Source organism: Panulirus ornatus, chromosome 28 (assembly GCF_036320965.1).
Source record: "Panulirus ornatus isolate Po-2019 chromosome 28, ASM3632096v1, whole genome shotgun sequence".
Taxonomy (NCBI): Eukaryota; Metazoa; Arthropoda; class Malacostraca; order Decapoda; family Palinuridae; genus Panulirus; species Panulirus ornatus.
The window spans coordinates 5,503,038-5,525,223 of record NC_092251.1 but is presented as its reverse complement, the minus strand read 5'-3'; the positions used below and the strand labels follow the sequence as shown (position 1 = coordinate 5,525,223).

Here is a 22,186-nt window from a genome sequence, read left to right as displayed (position 1 = left end):
CGTTGAGTATCGTGTGATTTTTGCATGTTTTTGTACTCGTGTTGACCCGTCTCTTAACCCTGTATATATGCATGCACCGTGTCTTATACTGATATGCTTGTACAAACATCACACACACACACACACCCTAGGCCAAGAAGAAATTGCTCTTTTATTTGAGTTATAATGAGAAAGGTAAGGATATAAGGCGTGCAGTACATGCAGAAGCTTCTGTGGGTGAATGTTGATTTAACTGTAGTGCGCAAGATAATGTCAAAAAGTGTCTTTTTTTTCTATTGCTTTTTATCGGGTCACTACAGGTGTTCCCACTGGGTCAGTACTGGGCGCACTGGAAAGACCTGGAGTGGCATGTGTCACGCGTTGCACCGGGCCGCTTTGTGGTGATGGCGGTGTCGATGACTGGCACCGTAGGGCTCCGTCAGGCGGCAAACTACCTCGCGCGACTCGGGTCCCTCTTCGTCACCCACCTACCTCCCAGCGCGCTCTGGACGTGGGTCTTCGTCAAAGGCGGACGCACCATCTCCGAGACAGCCATCCTGCAAGATAACGCCACACACCACGCTCATGTTGTTCTCCCTCTGTCATGCATGCCAGGGCCTGACATCTCTGACAGCAGGCGGTGGCAGTACTGCGCCGCCCACGGTGTTATGGGCGGCCTCTGTGACGAGGTCAGCCCCGACGCGCTGCCCCCACCCACTCCACCTCCTGTGACCTACCAGACTGCCCTGGCTCGGGTTCCGGTGGTGGTAACAGCGGGCAACCGGCACCAGTATCTCTACCACAGCCTCACCACACTCCTCAGAGCACCAGGGGCAGAACACAACAACGTCGAGGTCGTGCTCGGTGACGCCACGCCATCCACAACGCAACTTCTGCAGCTCATGAACGTCACCTTCACCACACTCACCCTGCGCGGACAAGGCAACAACAGGCTCTTCTGGTATTACCGCGACGTCTTCCGTCTCGTGGCTAACAAGTTCCCAGACGCCCCGGCGGTCATATTCCTCGATGAAGACATCGAGGTCTCCCCTGACTTCTTTTCCTTCATGAGTCAGACGTTATGGCTGCTGGATGCGGATCCCACGCTCTACTGCGTCAACGGGCACTCGGCCATGGGGTTGCAAGGTCTTGCCTTTGACAGCACTCGGGTATTCCGCGGGGCAGTTCAGGTGGAGTGGGGTTACGGCGTCACCTTAGACTTCGTAAGGGAAGCCCTCGCCCTGTGGGAGGATGTCAGCACACACAACACGGCCTTCTACGACTTCTGGCTGTATATGAATGTACGAAAGGGCCGCGAATGCGTGTTTCCAGAGATAACCCGAACTCTCCACTTCGGCATGGGGGTCAACACCGATCCCTACCGGAAGGAGAAGGGCCCCATGTCGATGGTGCTAGTCAGGGAAGCGCCAATCGCGCTGCGGAACGTAGCTAGGCTGCGGCTGACGACGTGGCGTCACGACCTAAGCCGGAACATCAGTGCGGCCATACCTCTTCGAGGCAATCCCTGTAGAGCCACTTTTCTGCCTGACACGCCCACCTCACCTCACTACGTCTTCTACTACAAGCTGGACATGTTGAGGGACGGTACCGGAAGGCCGGACCCGTACCAGTACTTCCAGCCGACTGAGTGTTTGGGGATGTGGTCCCTGTCGGAGCAGGGCCACCACCAGGGGATCGCTATCGTCCGCTTCGCTGAAAGTGCTACGCTCTACTTAGTGGGAGTTCCTTACTCCCACTACTCCCACCTGCGGCCCAGTACCGTCCCACTGTGGGACGCCGACGCACTGACCGACCAGGAGTTTGAACAGATGAGTAACTACACTCAGGCACGGGACGCGGGGACATCTATCATCGCCAATGTGAATGTCACGTCACGGATCCTCATGAAGGAGCTGTCGACTGTGTAGTTCACGTTGCTCCTCTGATACATAGGTGTGTGTGTGTGTGTGCGTGTATTTTACCTGTAAGAAAGAGTTGTAGCGTGTTAAGGAGGACTGGCAGTGACACCTGCTATCCCTCAGCAGCAAGTACCTTTCGTATTTATTCCTGGCTGCATTTATTCTGTGACTACCAGCTATACACTTCTGCTTCTTATCCTGCTTCTGTTTTGGTTTGGTTAGTTTAAAATAATGTCCCGTCGTTCCTCTATGTGGGTCTCCAGATGCTGACTGCAACAGTTCAATATAACCTGCATTTCACAATATTTCACGTTTAAATGACTTGGATCTTATCGTTCATTTTTTTCTTTCAAGTTTTGCCAACCCAACATCGTTCATTTTTCTTCATTTGGAGCGTTCTTCCCCTCTGAACTCAGGGACTCTTGCGCGGAGACTTTGTGTCCCTTCGCAGTCCAGCATGTAGTTTTCCATTGGGCAGCGTTGACGGCTCCCGACAGTACACGCAGTCTCTGATGATGCCGTCAATTTTTTGCCAGCTATATTGGTACTCCAGTCGTAGACGGTGTAGATTGATCAGGGCTTTCCTGTTTATGCCTCTAGCGTTACATGGTGGCTCCAACAACGTGGGTAACATGTACCACTTGACTGACAGGGATTCGGCATCGTTGGACATTCCTCTTGGTCTGGAGCCTTGCTGCTTTCTGTAGCTGGTGCTTGATTTGTTGCAGGCTCACTGGAACACACGCACCTGGATTTTGCGCACCATTCATTGGTTGTACGTGAAGGGTAGACACAATGGGCCAGTGTTGTCAACTAGGGGCATGTCCCTAAGCCTAGGGACTTTTGACTAATTTTCAAAGGCGTAGGGACGTAAGGAGATTATTTAAAGTGGTTTGTTTGCAGAACATTTCTATGGACTATTAGATCACTTAGTAGAAACTTTGAAACTAGTTATCTCTGATTCAGATATTGTCAAAGACGTAAATTTACACAACAAAGTATTCACCTACTGTGAAAAATGTAATAACAGAGGCAGATAACAACAAATTGATAGAATTTTTGAGAAATAACAAGTTTTTCATTTTAGTAGATAAGGGTACTCACATATATAAAGATTGTGGCTGTGTTGGCTATGTATTTCTGTGATGATGAAAGTAATTACAAACTCAACTTTTAGAAAGTACATCTCATGATGAAAGCTCATCTGAAACTCTTATCTAATGTTGTCAAGTCATGCTTTGTAGCATAAGAAATACCTTTGAGTGATATCACTGCTATGGCAGCAGACAATTTAAGTGTTTTAGTTGGGAAGAACAATACTCTTATGACAAAGTTACAGATGGAAGCAGATTAGAGTTTCATTGCAATAAGATGCATACGTTATTCTCTCAATACTGCTGCAGGTAAAACCTCAAGAAATTTACGAAGTGAATGGGAGTCAATTTTGGCTTCTCTTGATGAAAATAATAAGCATTTCAGGATGAGATGTCTCTCCCTTTATCAGACAACATTTGTTGAGCTCCAAAAAAAAAGTTTCCTCACTTCGATCCTTTGTTGAAGGAAATGAAATTCATATATCCTAAGACTGCATTTGATTTTGATACGAGGAAAACTCTACCAGAGCTGGACAATTTAATGATGATATATGGACATCTAGTAGAATCTAGAGTGATATTTAGGAAGAGTGGGAGGATTTGCCAACATATTTCAATGCTGATAAACATAACCTGATTCGTAAGAAAAGCAGTGAGGAATTTTGGCTGTATCTTTCCAAGCTAAGGGATTTTTCATACCAGTATATTTTTAGGAAGGTCGCCTCTCTAGCAAAGCTCAGCCTAACTTTGCCACATTCCAATGGCAGATCGCAAAGACAAAAAAGAGGAATAGGTGGCACCTGAGTTATTAGATTCCTTAGCATTTATCAATTCTAATATGAAGCCTTGATTTTTGCAAAGCAGATTGAAGAGAGACACTTGGCACTTCTTAACCAACAAATGTATGATCACATAGAGTAATGCTTTTCTGTTGTCACTCCATTCAGGTCTTAAGTTAGTTATCCTGCTATGCTGATAATTATGAATGAAATCTGATCATGAAATTTTGCGTTATAATCTGTTTCACTGGAGCTGAGGATAAATATCCACTTCCGATATTATGCTACGAAATGCGACATCTCTTTGCTTATTTTCTATTCCTTTCATTATATATATATATATATATATATATATATATATATATATATATATATATATATATATACAGATAGATAGATAGATAGATAGATAGATAGATAGATGCTTTGTATTTTCACCCTTGCAAAGGATCTACCAAAGCGGTGAAACATTTTCAAGTTATCTGTAATAAAAACAAGCTATGTAAATTTTGTTTTCTCTTAAGTCATGAGATGAATTTAGAAAATCGGATGCATATTAGAAGAAAATGACTTACTTTTCTGTTATAAACATTAAATAAAATTTCATTGCGTTCGTTATTGGGTTTAATTTTCTCCATAAAGCCTGTTAATCACTTCATAAGTAACATTTAATGTGAGTTTCTCGTTGAAAAATAAGTTTAATTCGTGTAGGGACAGGCATGGGGACTTTGTACGCAGGGACACCTAGGGACTTTTCATGATTTTTTTTTAGGGATATTTTGAGTAAACATGAATTTTCGGGTTGGCAACACTGCTTGAACGTACTGTTGGTATACGCCTTCTGACGTGTTGATAACCACTCTGTTTACATCTCAATTTTGAGCTTATTTCTCTCTGAATGATTGACAGTCATTGTTGTGGATATATGTGAGGTAGATATGAATTCCTGTATCATTATTTGACAGTAGTTAAGGAAGGACACCGTTATTTTACCTATATTTTGAACTATCGAAGCATATGTAAACATGGAAAGGTCTTATCATTCCTTTCAACTTTTATCCCATATTTTTCTTAACCCATTACACTGTCGATATACTTTTGTATAGTAAAAGTTATAAACTCCATATCACGTTCTGACCCATGTTGTCGACTATGCTAAAGTGTCAAAATTGGTACCTGTCTCGCCTGCTTCCACAGAAAATTAAAGGTCGTCAACAGAAAATTGAAATATGGCTACATTAGGCAAGGTTTAGTTAAGCTGTGTTCATGGTAGGTGAAGTTAAATTGGTTTATGAATATCACTGATATTTTCGTTTTACCTCACACTTTCCTCTTGCTTCTAGGCCTTGCCTACTTCATGAGTGCTAGCGTGTGTGAGTTTAAAGCCGTTGTATGATTATTAGGTCCATAAATCTAATGACTGAAAATGATTTTGTAGTTTTTTGTATGAAAAAAAAAAGAAATGAAAAGTGCCTTTGTGTTGGAATTATACCTGAAACTTTAACCTTATCAACATTGCTTACGTGTAAGGAATAAATTGTTTAGCCAGGGTACATTATATTGAGGATAAAAGTCTTTATTAACTTTATTGAAGCTAAATTTGGGAAAAAGGGAAACTCTGTAAGGTTTATTGATGTAAAAGTAGGGTAGCTTAGGGAGGAGGGGTGGGGGAAGACTAATAATACTGGTATGTTTCAACTATCATTCAGGCTACTAGGTGACCTGGCTCTCTAAGCTTTGACATTAAATGGCTGGGTACCCTGGCTACATAAGCTCTTCCAATCAGATTTAGATTCACACAATGTATTAAGCTGGTTTAGCTTGGCTTTATATATATATATATAAATATATATATATATATTTTTTTTTTTTTTTTTGTCGCTGTCTCCCGTGTTTGCGAGGTAGCGCAAGGAAACAGACGAAAGAAATGGCCCAACCCACACCCATACACATGTATATACATACGTCCACACACGCAAATATACATACCTACACATCTTTCCATGGTTTACCCCAGACGCTGCACATGCCCTGATTCAATCCACTGACATCACGTCAACCCCGGTATACCACATCAGTCCAATTCACTCTATTCCTTGCCCTCCTTTCACCCTCCTGCATGTTCAGGCCCCAATCACACAAAATCTTTTTCACTCCATCTTTCCACCTCTAATTTGGTCTCCCACCTCTCCTCGTTCCCTCCACCTCCGACACATATATCCTCTTGGTTAATCTTTCCTCACTCATTCTCTCCATGTGCCCAAACCATTTCAAAACACCCTCTTCTGCTCTCTCAACCACGCTCTTTTTATTTCCACACATCTCTCTTACCCTTACGTTACTTACTCGATCAAACCACCTCACACCACACATTGTCCTCAAACATCTCATTTCCAGCACATCCATCCTCCTGCACACAACTCTATCCATAGCCCACGCCTCGCAACCATACAACATTGTTGGAACCACTATTCCTTCAAACATACCCATTTTTGCTTTCCGAGATAATGTTCTCGACATCCACACATTCTTCAAGGCTCCCAGGATTTTCACCCCCTCCCCCACCCTATGATCCACTTCCGCTTCCATGGTTCCATCCGCTGCCAGATCCACTCCCAGATATCTAAAACACTTTACTTCCTCCAGTTTTTCTCCATTCAAACTTACCTCCCAATTGACTTGACCCTCAACCCTACTGTACCTAATTACCTTGCTCTTATTCACATTTACTCTTAACTTTCTTCTTTCACACACTTTACCAAACTCAGTCACCAGCTTCTCCAGTTTCTCACATGAATCAGCCACCAGCGCTGTATCATCAGCGAACAACAACTGACTCACTTCCCAAGCTCTCTCATCCCCAACAGACTTCATACTTGCCCCTCTTTCCAAAACTCTTGCATTCACCTCCCTAACAACCCCATCCATAAACAAATTAAACAACCATGGAGACATCACACACCCCTGCCGCAGACCTACATTCACTGAGAACCAATCACTTTCCTCTCTTCCTACACGTACACATGCCCTATATCCTCGATAAAAACTTTTCACTGCTTCTAACAACTTGCCTCCCACACCATATATATATATTTTTTTTTTTTTTTTTTTTTTTTTTTTTTTTTTATACTTTGTCGCTGTCTCCCGCGTTTGCGAGGTAGCGCAAGGAAACAGACGAAAGAAATGGCCCAACCCCCCCCCCCCCATACACATGTACATACACACGTCCACACACGCAAATATACATACCTACACAGCTTTCCATGGTTTACCCCAGACGCTTCACATGCCTTGATTCAATCCACTGACAGCACGTCAACCCCTGTATACCACATCGCTCCAATTCACTCTATTCCTTGCCCTCCTTTCACCCTCCTGCATGTTCAGGCCCCGATCACACAAAATCTTTTTCACTCCATCTTTCCACCTCCAATTTGGTCTCCCTCTTCTCCTCGTTCCCTCCACCTCCGACACATATATCCTCTTGGTCAATCTTTCCTCACTCATTCTCTCCATGTGCCCAAACCATTTCAAAACACCCTCTTCTGCTCTCTCAACCACGCTCTTTTTATTTCCACACATCTCTCTTACCCTTACGTTACTTACTCGATCAAACCACCTCACACCACACATTTTCCTCAAACATCTCATTTCCAGCACATCCATCCTCCTGCGCACATCTCTATCCATAGCCCACGCCTCGCAACCATACAACATTGTTGGTACCACTATTCCTTCAAACATACCCATTTTTGCTTTCCGAGATAATGTTCTCGACTTCCACACATTTTTCAAGGCTCCCAAAATTTTCGCCCCCTCCCCCACCCTATGATCCACTTCCGCTTCCATGGTTCCATCCGCTGACAGATCCACTCCCAGATATCTAAAACACTTCACTTCCTCCAGTTTTTCTCCATTCAAACTCACCTCCCAATTGACTTGACCCTCACCCCTACTGTACCTAATAACCTTGCTCTTATTCACATTTACTCTTAACTTTCTTCTTCCACACACTTTACCAAACTCAGTCACCAGCTTCTGCAGTTTCTCACATGAATCAGCCACCAGCGCTGTATCATCAGCGAACAACAACTGACTCACTTCCCAAGCTCTCTCATCCCCAACAGACTTCATACTTGCCCCTCTTTCCAGGACTCTTGCATTTACCTCCCTAACAACCCCATCCATAAACAAATTAAACAACCATGGAGACATCACACACCCCTGCCGCAAACCTACATTCACTGAGAACCAATCACTTTCCTCTCTTCCTACACGTACACATGCCTTACATCCTCGATAAAAACTTTTCACTGCTTCTAACAACTTGCCTCCCACACCATATATTCTTAATACCTTCCACAGAGCATCTCTATCAACTCTATCATATGCCTTCTCCAGATCCATAAATGCTACATACAAATCCATTTGCTTTTCTAAGTATTTCTCACATACATTCTTCAAAGCAAACACCTGATCCACACATCCTCTACCACTTCTGAAACCGCACTGCTCTTCCCCAATCTGATGCTCTGTACATGCCTTCACCCTCTCAATCAATACCCTCCCATATAATTTACCAGGAATACTCAACAAACTTATACCTCTGTAATTTGAGCACTCACTCTTATCCCCTTTGCCTTTGTACAATGGCACTATGCACGCATTCCGCCAATCCTCAGGCACCTCACCATGAGTCATACATACATTAAATAACCTTACCAACCAGTCAACAATACAGTCACCCCCTTTTTTAATAAATTCCACTGCAATACCATCCAAACCTGCTGCCTTGCCGGCTTTCATCTTCCGCAAAGCTTTTACTACCTCTTCTCTGTTTACCAAATCATTTTCCCTAACCCTCTCACTTTGCACACCACCTCGACCAAAACACCCTATATCTGCCACTCTGTCATCAGACACATTCAACAAACCTTCAAAATACTCATTCCATCTCCTTCTCACATCACCGCTACTTGTTATCACCTCCCCATTTACGCCCTTCACTGAAGTTCCCATTTGCTCCCTTGTCTTACGCACCCTATATATATATATGTATATATATATAAATATAACCATGGATCTGGAGAAGGCATATGATAGAGTTGATAGAGATGCTCTGTGGAAGGTATTAAGAATATATAGTGTGGGAGGCAAGTTGTTAGAAGCAGTGAAAAGTTTTTATCGAGGATGTAAGGCATGTGTACGTGGAGGAAGAGAGGAAAGCGATTGGTTCTCAGTGAATGTAGGTTTGCAGCAGGGGTGTGTGATGTCTCCATGGTTGTTTAATTTGTATATGGATGGGGTTGTTAGGGAGGTGTATGCAAGAGTTTTGGAAAGGGGGGAAAGTATGCAGTCTGTTTTGGATGAGAGAGCTTGGGAAGTGAGTCAGTTGTTGTTTGCTGATGATACAACGCTGGTGGCTGATTCATGTGAGAAACTGCAGAAGCTGGTGACTGAGTTTGGTAAAGTGTATGAAAGAAGAAAGTTGAGAGCAAATGTGAATAAGAGCAAGGTTATTAGGTACAGTAGGGTTGAGGGTCAAGTCAATTGGGAGGTAAGTTTGAATGGAGAAAAGCTGGAGGAAGTAAAGTGTTTTAGATATCTGGGAGTGGATTTGGCAGCGGATGGAACCATGGAAGCGGAAGTGAATCATAGAGTGGGGGAGGGGGCAAAAGTTCTAGGAGCATTGAAGAATGTGTGGAAGTCGAGAACATTATCTCGGAAGGCAAAAATGGGTATGTTTGAAGGAATAGTGGTTCCAACAATGTTGTATGGTTGCGAGGCATGGGCTATGGATAGATTTGTGTGCAGGAGGGTGGATGTGCTGGAAATGAGATGTTTGAGGACAGTATGTGGTGTGAGGTGTTTTGATCAAGTAAGTAATTATAGGGTAAGAGAGATGTGTGGTAATAAAAAGAGTGTGGTTGAAAGAGCAGAAGAGGGTGTTTTGAAATGGTTTGGTCACATGGAGAGAATGAGTGAGGAGAGATTGACCAAGAGGATATATGTGTCAGAGGTGGAGGGAACGAGGAGAAGTGGGAGACCAAATTGGAGGTGGAAAGATGGAGTGAAAAAGATTTTGAGTGATCGTGGCCTGAACATGCAGGAGGGTGAAAGACGTGCAAGGAATAGAGTGAACTGGAACGATGTGGTATACTGGGGTCGACGTGCTGTCAATGGATTGAACCAGGGCATGTGAAGCGTCTGGGGTAAACCATGGAAAGTTGTGTGGGGCCTGGATGTGGAAAGGAGCTGTGGTTTCGGGTGCATTATTACATGACAGCTAGAGACTGAGTGTGAATGAATGTGGCCTTTATTGTCTTTTCCTAGCGCTGCCTAGCACACATGAGGGGGGAGGGGGTTGTTATTTCATGTGTGGCGGGGTGGTGATGGGAATGAATAAGGGCAGACAGTATGAATTGTGTACATGTGTATATATGTATATGTCTGTGTGTGTATATATATGTATACGTTGAGATGTATAGGTATGTATATTTGCGTGTATGGATGTGTATGTGGGTGGGTTGGGCCATTCTTTTGTCTGTTTCCTTGTGCTACCTCGCTAACGCGGGAGACAGTGACAAAGCCAAGTAAATAAATTGATAGATTAGATAAATATATAAAACCAAATTTTTTTGTGCATCGAGGCTTTGCCCACTTTGTAGGGAATTGAAACCATATTATATATTCATCTTAGGACACCTTTTAGTCGTGAACCATTAAAAGCAGAATTATGACACACAAAAAAGTACATGATGCAACTTTTGGTGGGATTTGTTTCATTTTTCCTTTTTATTTTTTTTTTTTTTTTTTGAAAACTATGGACTTTTCTTGCTGTGCTAATCACCTCTCAGGACAGTCAACAAATCTTTGGATTGCATTACTTAAGGAAAGTTATTATAGGCTTGGTATCTTACATTAGTTTTGTCTTTCTTGTCACATTTATTTTTGATTTACAAGAGAAACATAGTACTAACCACCCATGATACCAAAAGTAGCATGTGTTAAAAGTTCTTACTTCACTTAGACTACTGTTCTTCTACCTATAAACGAACCCTTTGATATGTTATGCAGTGATATTGACAAGTTAGAATTGCAACACTCGAAATGTAAACATTTATTTTTGAAAAACAAAAACCAAACCATCAAGTTAGGTATTACTGCATCTTAATGATTTGGTTGTATGTTTTCAAGCATAATTGTTTATTTAAGTAGGTGCTGTCTTGATGTTATGCTGTTTGCATTATTTTTCTTGTAGTTAAAAAAAGGTTTAACATCTATAGAATATCTTGTTTAAATAATGTGAAATTTTTTTAATATATATATCTTGTTTAGATGAAAAGTGTTATTAGTTTTACGTATGACATTTTAATTTCTGATATTTTAATTTTATTTTTGTGTTCTTTCTCATTTATAAGTGATTTTCTTGAACTGTTACTGATTTTGATTTCAGGACTTCAGATTTGCTGCCATCTTGCAACAGTCAACCTGCCTCTCATCCTGTGAACATAACGCAGTATTCAAATATCCTTAGCTGTTCAGTCAGTTAGATCACTGGATTTGTGTTCTGTTACATCTTCCAATCCGAGCTGTTCATTTGTTACTTCAGTAACCAAAATACAGCATGTCTCCCAATCTCTGAATTATTTGTGTGATGAAGACATTCCTACCAGCCATACAGCCATACACAAGAGTAAAATAAGATGACAGAAAAATACCTTTTTAGTCAAATTGGAATAGTCGAAGAGATCTTTTTGCCAGGGAAGGCTATAATTCAATTTTCTCTCCACAACCATGTACAGCGAGTATTGCTGTGGGTTAAATGTTTTGTTTATCAGGTATGTTTTTTAAGGTTTACTATTTGTGTAAAGGATATATATATATATATATATATATATATATATATATATATATATATATATTTTTTTTTTATTATACTTTGTCGCTGTCTCCCGCTTTTGCGAGGTAGCGCAAGGAAACAGACGAAAGAAATGGCCCAACCCCCCCATACACATGTATATACATACGTCCACACACGCAAATATACATACCTACACAGCTTTCCATGGTTTACCCCAGACGCTTCACATGCCTTGATTCAATCCACTGACAGCACGTCAACCCCGGTATACCACATCGCTCCAATTCACTCTATTCCTTGCCCTCCTTTCACCCTCCTGCATGTTCAGGCCCCGATCACACAAAATCTTTTTCACTCCATCTTTCCACCTCCAATTTGGTCTCCCTCTTCTCCTCGTTCCCTCCACCTCCGACACATATATCCTCTTGGTCAATCTTTCCTCACTCATTCTCTCCATGTGCCCAAACCACTTCAAAACACCCTCTTCTGCTCTCTCAACCACGCTCTTTTTATTTCCACACATCTCTCGTACCCTTACATTACTCTCTCGATCAAACCACCTCACACCACACATTGTCCTCAAACATCTCATTTCCAGCACATCCATCCTCCTGCGCACAACTCTATCCATGGCCCACGCCTCGCAACCATACAACATTGTTGGAACCACTATTCCTTCAAACATACCCATTTTTGCTTTCCGAGATAATGTTCTCGACTTCCACACATTCTTCAAGGCCCCCAGAATTTTCGCCCCCTCCCCCACCCTATGATCCACTTCCGCTTCCATGGTTCCATCCGCTGCCAGATCCACTCCCAGACATCTAAAACACTTCACTTCCTCCAGTTTTTCTCCATTCAAACTCACCTCCCAATTGACTTGACCCTCAACCCTACTGTACCTAATAACCTTGCTCTTATTCACATTTACTCTTAACTTTCTTCTTCCACACACTTTACCAAACTCAGTCACCAGCTTCTGCAGTTTCTCACGTGAATCAGCCACCAGCGCTGTATCATCAGCGAACAACAACTGACTCACTTCCCAAGCTCTCTCATCCCCAACAGACTTCATACTTGCCCCTCTTTCCAAAACTCTTTCATTTACCTCCCTAACAACCCCATCCATAAACAAATTAAACAACCATGGAGACATCACACACCCCTGCTGCAAACCTACATTCACTGAGAACCAATCACTTTCCTCTCTTCCTACACGTACACATGCCTTACATCCTCGATAAAAACTTTTCACTGCTTCTAACAACTTTCCTCCCACACCATATATTCTTAATACCTTCCACAGAGCATCTCTATCAACTCTATCATATGCCTTCTCCAGATCCATAAATGCTACATACAAATCCATTTGCTTTTCTAAGTATTTCTCACATACATTCTTCAAAGCAAACACCTGATCCACACATCCTCTACCACTTCTGAAACCACACTGCTCTTCCCCAATCTGATGCTCTGTACATGCCTTCACCCTCTCAATCAATACCCTCCCATATAATTTACCAGGAATACTCAACAAACTTATATCTCTGTAATTTGAGCACTCACTCTTATCCCCTTTGCCTTTGTACAATGGCACTATGCACGCATTCCGCCAATCCTCAGGCACCTCACCATGAGTCATACATACATTAAATAACCTTACCAACCAGTCAACAATACAATATATATATATATATATATATATATATATATATATATATATATATATATATATATATATATATATAAATATATATATATATATATATATATATATATATATATATATATATATATATATATATATATATATTTATTTTTTATATTTTTTTATTTTGCTTTGTCGCTGTCTCCTGCGTTTGCGAGGTAGCGCAAGGAAACAGACGAAAGAAATGGCCTAACCCACCCCCATACACAATACATATACATACACGTCCACACACACAAATATACATACCTATACATCTCAATGTACACATATATATACACACACAGACACATACATATATACCCATGCACACAATTCACACTGTCTGCCTTTATTCATTCCCATCGCCACCTCGCCACACATGGAATACCATCCCCCTCCCCCCTCATGTGTGCGAGGTAGCACTGGGAAAAGACAACAAAGGCCCCATTCGTTCACACCCAGTCTCTAGCTGTCATGCAATAATGCCCGAAACCACAGCTCCCTTCTCACATCCAGGCCCCACACAACTTTCCATGGTTTACCCCAGACGCTTCACATGCCCTGATTCAATCCACTGACAGCACATCAACCCCGGTATACCACATCGATCCAATTCACTCTATTCCTTGCCCTCCTTTCACCCTCCTGCATGTTCAGGCCCCGATCACACAAAATCTTTTTCACTCCATCTTTCCACATCCAATTTGGTCTCCCACTTCTCCTCGTTCCCTCCACCTCCGACACATATATCCACTTGGTCAATCTTTCCTCACTCATTCTCTCCATGTGCCCAAACCATTTCAAAACACCCTCTTCTGCTCTCTCAACCACGCTCTTTTTATTTCCACACATCTCTCTTACCCTTACATTACTTACTCGATCAAACCACTTCACACCACACATTGTCCTCAAACATCTCATTTCCAGCACATCCACCCTCCTGCGCACAACTCTATCCATAGCCCACGCCTCGCAACCATACAACATTGTTGGAACCACTATTCCTTCAAACATACCCATTTTTGCTTTCCGAGATAATGTTCTCGACTTCCAAACATTCTTCAAGGCTCCCAGGATTTTCGCCCCCTCCCCCACCCTATGATTCACTTCCGCTTCCATGGTTCCATCCACTGCCAGATCCACTCCCAGATATCTAAAACACTTTACTTCCTCCAGTTTTTCTCCATTCAAACTTACCTCCCAATTGACTTGACCCTCAACCCTACTGTACCTAATAACCTTGCTCTTATTCACATTTACTCTTAACTTTCTTCTTTCATACACTTTACCAAACTCACTCACCAGCTTCTGCAGTTTCTCACATGAATATATATATATATATATATATATATATATATATATATATATATATATATATATATATATATATATATATATATATTTATTATTTTGCATTGTCGCTGTCTCCCGCGTTTGCGAGGTAGCGCAAGGAAACAGATGAAAGAAATGGCCCAACCCACCCCCATACACATGTATATACATACACATCCACACACGCAATGTACATATATATATATACACACACAGACACATACATATATACACATGCACACAATTTACACTGTCTGCCTTTATTCATTCCCATCGCCACCTCGCCACACATGGAATAATGTCCCCCTCCCCCCTCATGTGTGCGAGGTAGCGCTAGGAAAAGACAACAAAGGCCCCATTCGTTCCACTCAGTCTCTAGCTGTCATGCAATAATGCCCGAAACCACAGCTCCCTTTCCACATCCAGGCCCCACAGAACTTTCCATGGTTTATATATATAGTGCCATTGTACAAAGGCAAAGGGGATAAGAGTGAGTGCTCAAATTACAGAGGTATAAGTTTGTTGAGTATTCTTGGTAAATTATATGGGAGGATATTGATTGAGAGGGTGAAGGCATGTACAGAGCATCAGATTGGAGAAGAGTAGTGTGGTTTCATAAGTGGTAGAGGATGTGTGGATCAGGTGTTTGCTTTGAAGAATGTATGTGAGAAATACTTAGAAAAGCAAATGGATTTATAAGTAGCATTTATGGATCTGGAGAAGGCATATGATAGAGTTGATAGAGATGCTCTGTGGAAGGTACTAAGAATATATGGTGTGGGAGGCAAGTTGTTAGAAGCAGTGAAAAGTTTTTATCGAGGATGTAAGGCATGTGTATGTGTAGGAAGAGAGGAAAGTGATTGGTTCTCAGTGAATGTAGGTTTGCGGCAGGGGTGTGTGATGTCTCCATGGTTGTTTAATTTGTTTATGGATGGGGTTGTTAGGGAGGTGAATGCAAGAGTTTTGGAAAGAGGGGCAAGTGTGCAGTCTGTTGTGGATGAGAGAGCTTGGGAAGTGAGTCAGTTGTTGTTTGCTGATGATACAGCGCTGGTGGCTGATTCATGTGAGAAACTGCAGAAGCTGGTGACTGAGTTTGGTAAAGTGTGTGATAGAAGAAAGTTAGGAGTAAATGTGAATAAGAGCAAGGTTATTAGGTACAGTAAGGTTAAGGGTCAAGTAAATTGGGAGGTAAGTTTGAATGGAGAAAACCTGGAGGAAGTAAAGTGTTTTAGATATCTGGGAGTGGATCTGGCAGTGGATGGAACCATGGAAGTGGAAGTGAATCATAGAGTGGGGGAGGGGGCGAAAGTTCTGGGAGCCTTGAAGAATGTGTGGAAGTCGAGAACATTATCTCGGAAAGCAAAAATGGGTATGTTTGAAGGAATAGTGGTTCCAACAATGTTGTATGGCTGCGAGGCGTGGGCTATGGATAGAGTTGTGCATAGGAGGGTGGATGTGCTGGAAATGAGATGTTTGAGGACAATGTGTGGTGTGAGGTGGTTTGATCGAGTAAGTAATGTAAGGGTAAGAGAGATGTGTGGAAATAAAAAGAGTGTGGTTGAGAGAGCAGAAGAGGGTGTTTTGAAATGGTTTGGGCACATGGAGAGAATGAGTGAGGAAAGATTGATCAAGAGGATATATGTGTCGGAGGTGGAGGGAACGAGGAGAAGTGGGAGACCAAATTGGAGGTGAAAAGATGGAGTGAAAAAGATTTTGAGTGATCGGGGCCTGAACATGCAGGAGGGTGAAAGGAGGGCAAGGAATAGAGTGAATTGGAACGATGTGGTATACAGGGGTCGACGTGCTGTCAGTGGATTGAACCAGGGCATGTGAAGTGTCTGGGGTAAACCATGGAAAGCTGTGTAGGTATGTATATTTGCGAGTGTGGACGTGTGTATGTACATGTGTATGGGGGGGGGGTTGGGCCATTTCTTTCGTCTGTTTCCTTGCGCTACCTCGCAAACGAGGGAGACAGCGACAAAGTATAAAAAAAAAAAAAAAAAAAAAAAAAAAAAAAATAAATATATATGTATTTATTTGCGAGAATTCATATCTTCAAAACATTCTGTATTGTGAGCTTATGGTTCTTGTAGTTATTAATGTACACAAATGAAATGAAATGAGAAAACTTGAGATGCGGCATTTACTCATTTGGAAGGTGGTATGAAAAAATTGGAGTTCCACTGGATATTATTCAGACAAGTATGTCAGACCTTTTGTTGTATATATGAAATGTAGTCATAATTTTCACTATATTTATGATTTACTGAATTTACCCCAGTTTAAGAAGTGGATAGATTGTTTGTGATAGTTGATGCATTATAGTAGAATGATAGAATATTGTTTAAAGAGGGTAGATAGGTTTTATTTGTTTACAGTAGGCATTCTGCTGCAGTGCAAATTCTCATTTACAGACCTCCATGGAGAATTTGTCAAGTTCTATTGACTGTCATGCATGCATAGGCTGCCTGGGATCAAACTTGCATAGGTTTGAATCCTGGTCGTGGCAACTGGTCATGTCCTCTTAGCAGTTCATCATCCATGGGGGCTGGGGCTGGTCGATAGAATGAGTACTTGGCAGAAAAAATAGGTGTGTGTGTGTGCATACATGCTTAGTAGTAAAGGCACAGTGCATATATACATGGTTGAGAAGATAGGCCAGCATGTTTGTAAAAGTCTTTCCCAATAAGGCAGTAATATTAATCACAGACATTGCATAACATACATTTCAGGATAGGAAACAAAGGTCTGTATGGAAACTTTCATTAGCACGCCATTTACCATATAAAGGTCTTCTGTTTGCTCAGAGGAGAACATTTATTTGCTTACATTTAGAGTTGCATCTGTAAGCCAGGCATCAGATGTATAGATATGAAATAGATTCTCTCACCCATTCATTTTCAGTTGTGTCACGAGTAATAAATCATATAAGAATTGCTGTTCCATTGTTTGTTTTTCTTTAACAACTTTTTCTTAAAACAAGCTTTTTTTCACCTGAATGATTTTTAAGGTAAGCGGTTGGTTGCTTTCCATTAGTTTTCTCGTGCTCAGCTTGATTGCTTTTGAAATGATTTCCCGTTTATGACTTGCCCTTAGAAAGTGAATAGCATGTGGTGCTTGAATAAAATGTGGTTGCTTGCTGTTTGTCATTTAGAAGAAAAATATTTGTAATTCATCATTTTATTTTCCCAGGGACAGACACTTGAGAGGACAGAGAGTTTTGTAGGAAAACTCAGTATTGGGGATCTTTTATATTTCGATTGCCATGTTTATGATAAGGTAAGCTATTTTGTCATGCTTATGGTTGTGTGTGCATGGTATTGTTTTCTGATTTTTACTTTGCTTTAAAAGTTATGTAACGTTAAAAGTTGCAATAAGACTGGGTACTTTTAATGGTTTAATGTAAATACATTGAATATGCAAAAATTTCTCATCTTAGGTGTCCAGTGATAACTGTCAGTGGTATGCAGCAAGGGCATCAAAGGAGCCCCTTGATAATCAAATGAAATCTTCAGTTCCTCGGATCATGAGCCAAAATGGTTATATTTCTGAACTTGATCCTGGAAAAGGAGTGATTATCTTCAACTCATTTGATGAGGTATGAATATTTTTTTTCTTTGCTAACTGATCCCTTAATCCAAAAGATATCTGAATTTACTGCCAAAGTAATGGAGGGCTCAGATAGTAGCAGCATTGGTAAACTGTATTATTAAGATAGTATTTTTTTGTAGTCCTTGCAATTGTTTCCACTTCCTTCACCTTTATAGAGTAGAAAATTACTGTTTTTGTCCAGTCATCGGGCACATGACCTGTCTAATATCTTGCATTACACACTTTCCAGATCCATTCACATTAGCAGTTTTGCCCTTTTTCTTCTTTTTTTCGATACATTATCCTAGATTTTCCATTAAGTGCATTATTGCTTTTCTGATTTCTGTCTGCATGGAACTTCCTGCTACATTTTTTCTTTTTTGAGAATAGCTTTTCATTCCTTGAAATTTTCATTCATTCTTTTGTAAAAGTTCATATTTACAATTTTTACCTTATGCACTAACTTTTCATTTCCTGATTGAGACTGTAATATTTGACCCTTTTAGATCTTCATCCATCACAAGATTGTGGAAGCTATATCTGTTTCCAATCTCATACTGTTCCGCCAAGTTTCATATATATTTATTCCACCATGCTGTTTCTCTTTTTCTGCAACGTGTACTTATGGTACACACTTAGGCAACCTCCTTTGTATTGCACTTTTAATGTTTCCATACCACCTCAACTTCACCTTTCACTGTCTTAATGATGTCTCTCAGCTTCTTACTTAATTTTCATAAGAGTCAAATTTAATCTTTCGTCCCTTCATTCCCATAATTTAATTCTTGTTTTTTATTCTTAAGTTTATTCCTAGGCAATGGTATCCGAGATAAACAGTTAACCTAGATGTAACTAATATGTGAAAGTAAATGTTCTGACTCATCCTTTTCAAAGTTTGCACGTTATGCAGGTCTTTTTTCCAAGTGAAACATATTAACCATGCTTGTCATCCCTGTCTTCTCTGTTCCATACGTATTATTGGACATTCCTTCATTGAAAATATGTATTTTCAGCACTTATACCCATTAATGCACACATTTCATGTTTTGTTTCACCATTGCCAATCTCAATAGGGACCAAATACGTAACTGACTTTTTCAATACTTTCCCCGTCCTGCTCATTCAGATCACATTCCCTTTTTCTTTCATACTTCTTCACTGTTTCCTGCCTTACTGATGTAGCTTCAGGAACAGATGAAGTAAAGGCCTCATCCACTTAATCATTCTCTGCCTGTCATGTTTATGGATCAAAACTGCAGCCCCCTGTCCACAACCAGGCCCCATAGACCTTTCTGTGGTTTCCCCTGGCTCCTTCATATGCCTTGATTTAGTTCATTGACAGTATGTTACTTCCTTTATACCACATATCTCCAGTGCATTCTATCCTGTGCTTGCCTTTCGCCCTCCTTCATGTTCAGATCCCAGGCACTCAAAATCTTTTTCACTCCATATTTCCATCTCCAGTTTGGTTTTCCTCTTCTCCTTTCTCCTTTCCATTTCTTACCTCCATATCCTCTTTTCCATCTTCTCCTACTCTCTCATTTTCTCTTGTGTTCATCCCGTCTCCTCCACTTTTTCACCTCCTAAAATGTGATTTCCTTTCTTCCACAAATTACCTTAAGCACTCGTACACTGATGATTCAACAGTGCATTCCTCCACATCCTTTAATTCTGCTCCTTTTCTCTCACTCATTCTTCATCTCGTCTCAACACAGCTTTCTAAGAAAAGTCAAACTTGGATGGGATATCTCAGTATGGTAGATGAAATCTGGTTAAGTTTAATGCTTCCAAGCCTCGGTTTCTATCCATCTCTTTATTGAGACTTTCTCACAGCTTTACTTTTCCCTTTATTAACCCCTCTTTTGTCCATGGCTGGAGCCTTCATTGTAAAGAAAAAAAAAATATTTGTAACACCTAAGTTGTGCAGTATAAGATAAAACCTTTTTCAGTATGGTGAGTTATACAATTGCATTTTTTAAATCCTGTTTTTATTAATAGGAACAGAGGGTCTTCTTTTTGCGTTCCAAGTTTTATTTGTTTGGAAAGCGGCCAGCAAGCAAACGTAGCCTCAAAGAATTCCTCAGTGAAAATGATCCACTTCAGTTCGATGCTGAGATGTGTGAGCCAAATAGTGATAACTATAGCTGTAATTGGTTTGCTACTCTTGTGTGGAAAGGCAAGAAACCTCAAAGTGAGTAATTTTTGTTATTACAGTGCACTTTAGTTGAAGACACAGTACCACAATGTTATTGTTGATTACTGTATTAGAGAGATAATTAGTAGTAGCATATTTGATTTTATTTTGTTACAGGTCTTTCTTAAGATTTACTCTTTTGTTCTGCTCATTTATTACATATTTCATTTTTTGTATATATCTTATTTCACTGAAACTTCAGATTTCAATATCATCATTTCAGCATTACAGTATTGCTTTCTCACATTTTGATGACTTTTCCAAAGAGTTTGAAAACTGTAACTTGCATCTCTCTGTCAGTTGCCATCAACCCTATTCCCAATTCTCTCAGGTGGATCAGATATCTTCATCCCATATTTTGTGTATCAAAGTAAAATCCTTTCCACTTTGCTGTATGAGATGATTTGTTAAGTGAGATTACTTACTATCAATGCTACCTCAACAGATAAAATCTTTCAATTGCATCAGATCTCTGGACTTTCCTCTAGCTTCTTCCTCTGAAATATCCGTAGCCCTAATCAAATCTTTTTGTATCAATCTTTTGTTTCCCTTGTCTAACTCACCCCTGAACCATTAGATGCATTGATATATTGCTTCATGACTGGCCTATCGTCTGTCTTATATTGTGCATGGCCTGATATATATCTTCTTGACCAGCCTATCATCTGCTTTGTATTCTGCATGGCCTTACTATTCTAAGACCCATTCATGTGCCTTTTTCTCTTGAACTTTCTTTACTAATTTCTTTTGTAAAAATTTGGTCTATGAACCCTTTTACTTTCCTTTATGTACCTTCCTTCTCCGCTAGGAGTTTACTGATTATTATAACATGATCAACCATTATCTTGCCATACATTATACTAACTGAAGTAAGGAGGCTTGTTAACTAGTTGAATTCATATGGTCACTCACTCCCATTTCCTTTATACACTGAAACAATAATTGCTTTTGTCTAGTCATCACTACTTTTGTTTCCACTCAGTGACATTTTCAATTCCATTCTTCACCATCTTACATACCACTTCATCTGTATCCCCAGTTGTCCAGTCTGCAAGAGCTTTCTTGCTTATTGTACTTCTTCCTTCGGAATGTGTGTCTCTCTTTTATATGATTTTACTTGTTTCCCTACCTGTAATCCTACTCAACCAATTAGAAAGTGCCACTTGTCTCTACTTTTTCTTCTTCACTCCTAATTTTTTCACTTGCATTCATTTTTTCACTTGACAGTCCATCATTATTTTCATACATTGATAATTCAGTCCAGTCAAGAGGTGACTGTTTCAGTTTACTGCTCAGTTAAGATATGCATGGACCATCCTTATGATTATTTGCTTCATAATTATTTGATTTTTTTAAGCCAGAATAATTATTATGAAATACTTTTATTTCAAGTATAGAGGTTTTTTGTTATGGTTTATTTTGAATTTGGACAAAATGTATCTTGGCCTGAAATATATATTTATTTATTTATTTGTTTATTTTGCTTTGTCGCTGTCTCCCGTGTTAGTGAGGTAGCACAAGGAAACAGAAGAAAGAATGGCCCAACCCACCAATATACACATGTATATATATAGGGGATAGGGGAGAAAGAATACTTCCCACGTATTCCCTGCATGTCGTAGAAGGCGACTAAAAGGGGAGGGAGCGGGTGGCTGGAAATCCTCCCCTCTCGCTTTTTTTTTTTATTTCCAAAAGAGGGAACAGAGAAGGGGGCCAGGTGAGGATATTCCCTCAAAGGCCCAGT

At 40.6% G+C, this 22,186-nt stretch overlaps 2 protein-coding genes across 3 annotated transcripts in view; both read left to right on the top strand.

The window, feature by feature from the left end:
• The first annotated feature begins 207 nt into the window (after positions 1-207).
• On the top strand, positions 208-3,830 carry LOC139757700 (protein O-linked-mannose beta-1,2-N-acetylglucosaminyltransferase 1-like). The gene has a single exon (XM_071678450.1). The coding sequence runs from the start codon at positions 384-386 to the stop codon at positions 1,905-1,907; it is 1,524 nt and encodes a 507-aa protein (XP_071534551.1). The 5' UTR covers positions 208-383; the 3' UTR covers positions 1,908-3,830.
• Positions 3,831-4,572: 742 nt separating this feature from the next.
• Positions 4,573-22,186, top strand: part of LOC139757779 (uncharacterized) — a 38,971-nt gene continuing 21,357 nt past the window's right edge. For both annotated transcript variants that reach the window (XR_011714705.1, XM_071678567.1), the window contains exons 1-5: positions 4,573-4,703; positions 11,228-11,612; positions 17,850-17,936; positions 18,097-18,255; positions 20,247-20,439. Coding sequence is in view for 1 of the 2 variants with exons in the window: in XM_071678567.1 (XP_071534668.1) it covers positions 11,478-11,612; positions 17,850-17,936; positions 18,097-18,255; positions 20,247-20,439 (574 nt within the window). In the remaining variant the exon portion in view is untranslated. The remainder of the gene's footprint in view (positions 4,704-11,227; positions 11,613-17,849; positions 17,937-18,096; positions 18,256-20,246; positions 20,440-22,186) is intronic.

What these genes read in the sequence shown, in the direction of transcription:
- LOC139757700 (XM_071678450.1), top strand. Translation starts at nt 384, where the DNA reads ATGGCGGTGTCGATGACTGGCACCGTAGGGCTCCGTCAGGCGGCAAAC.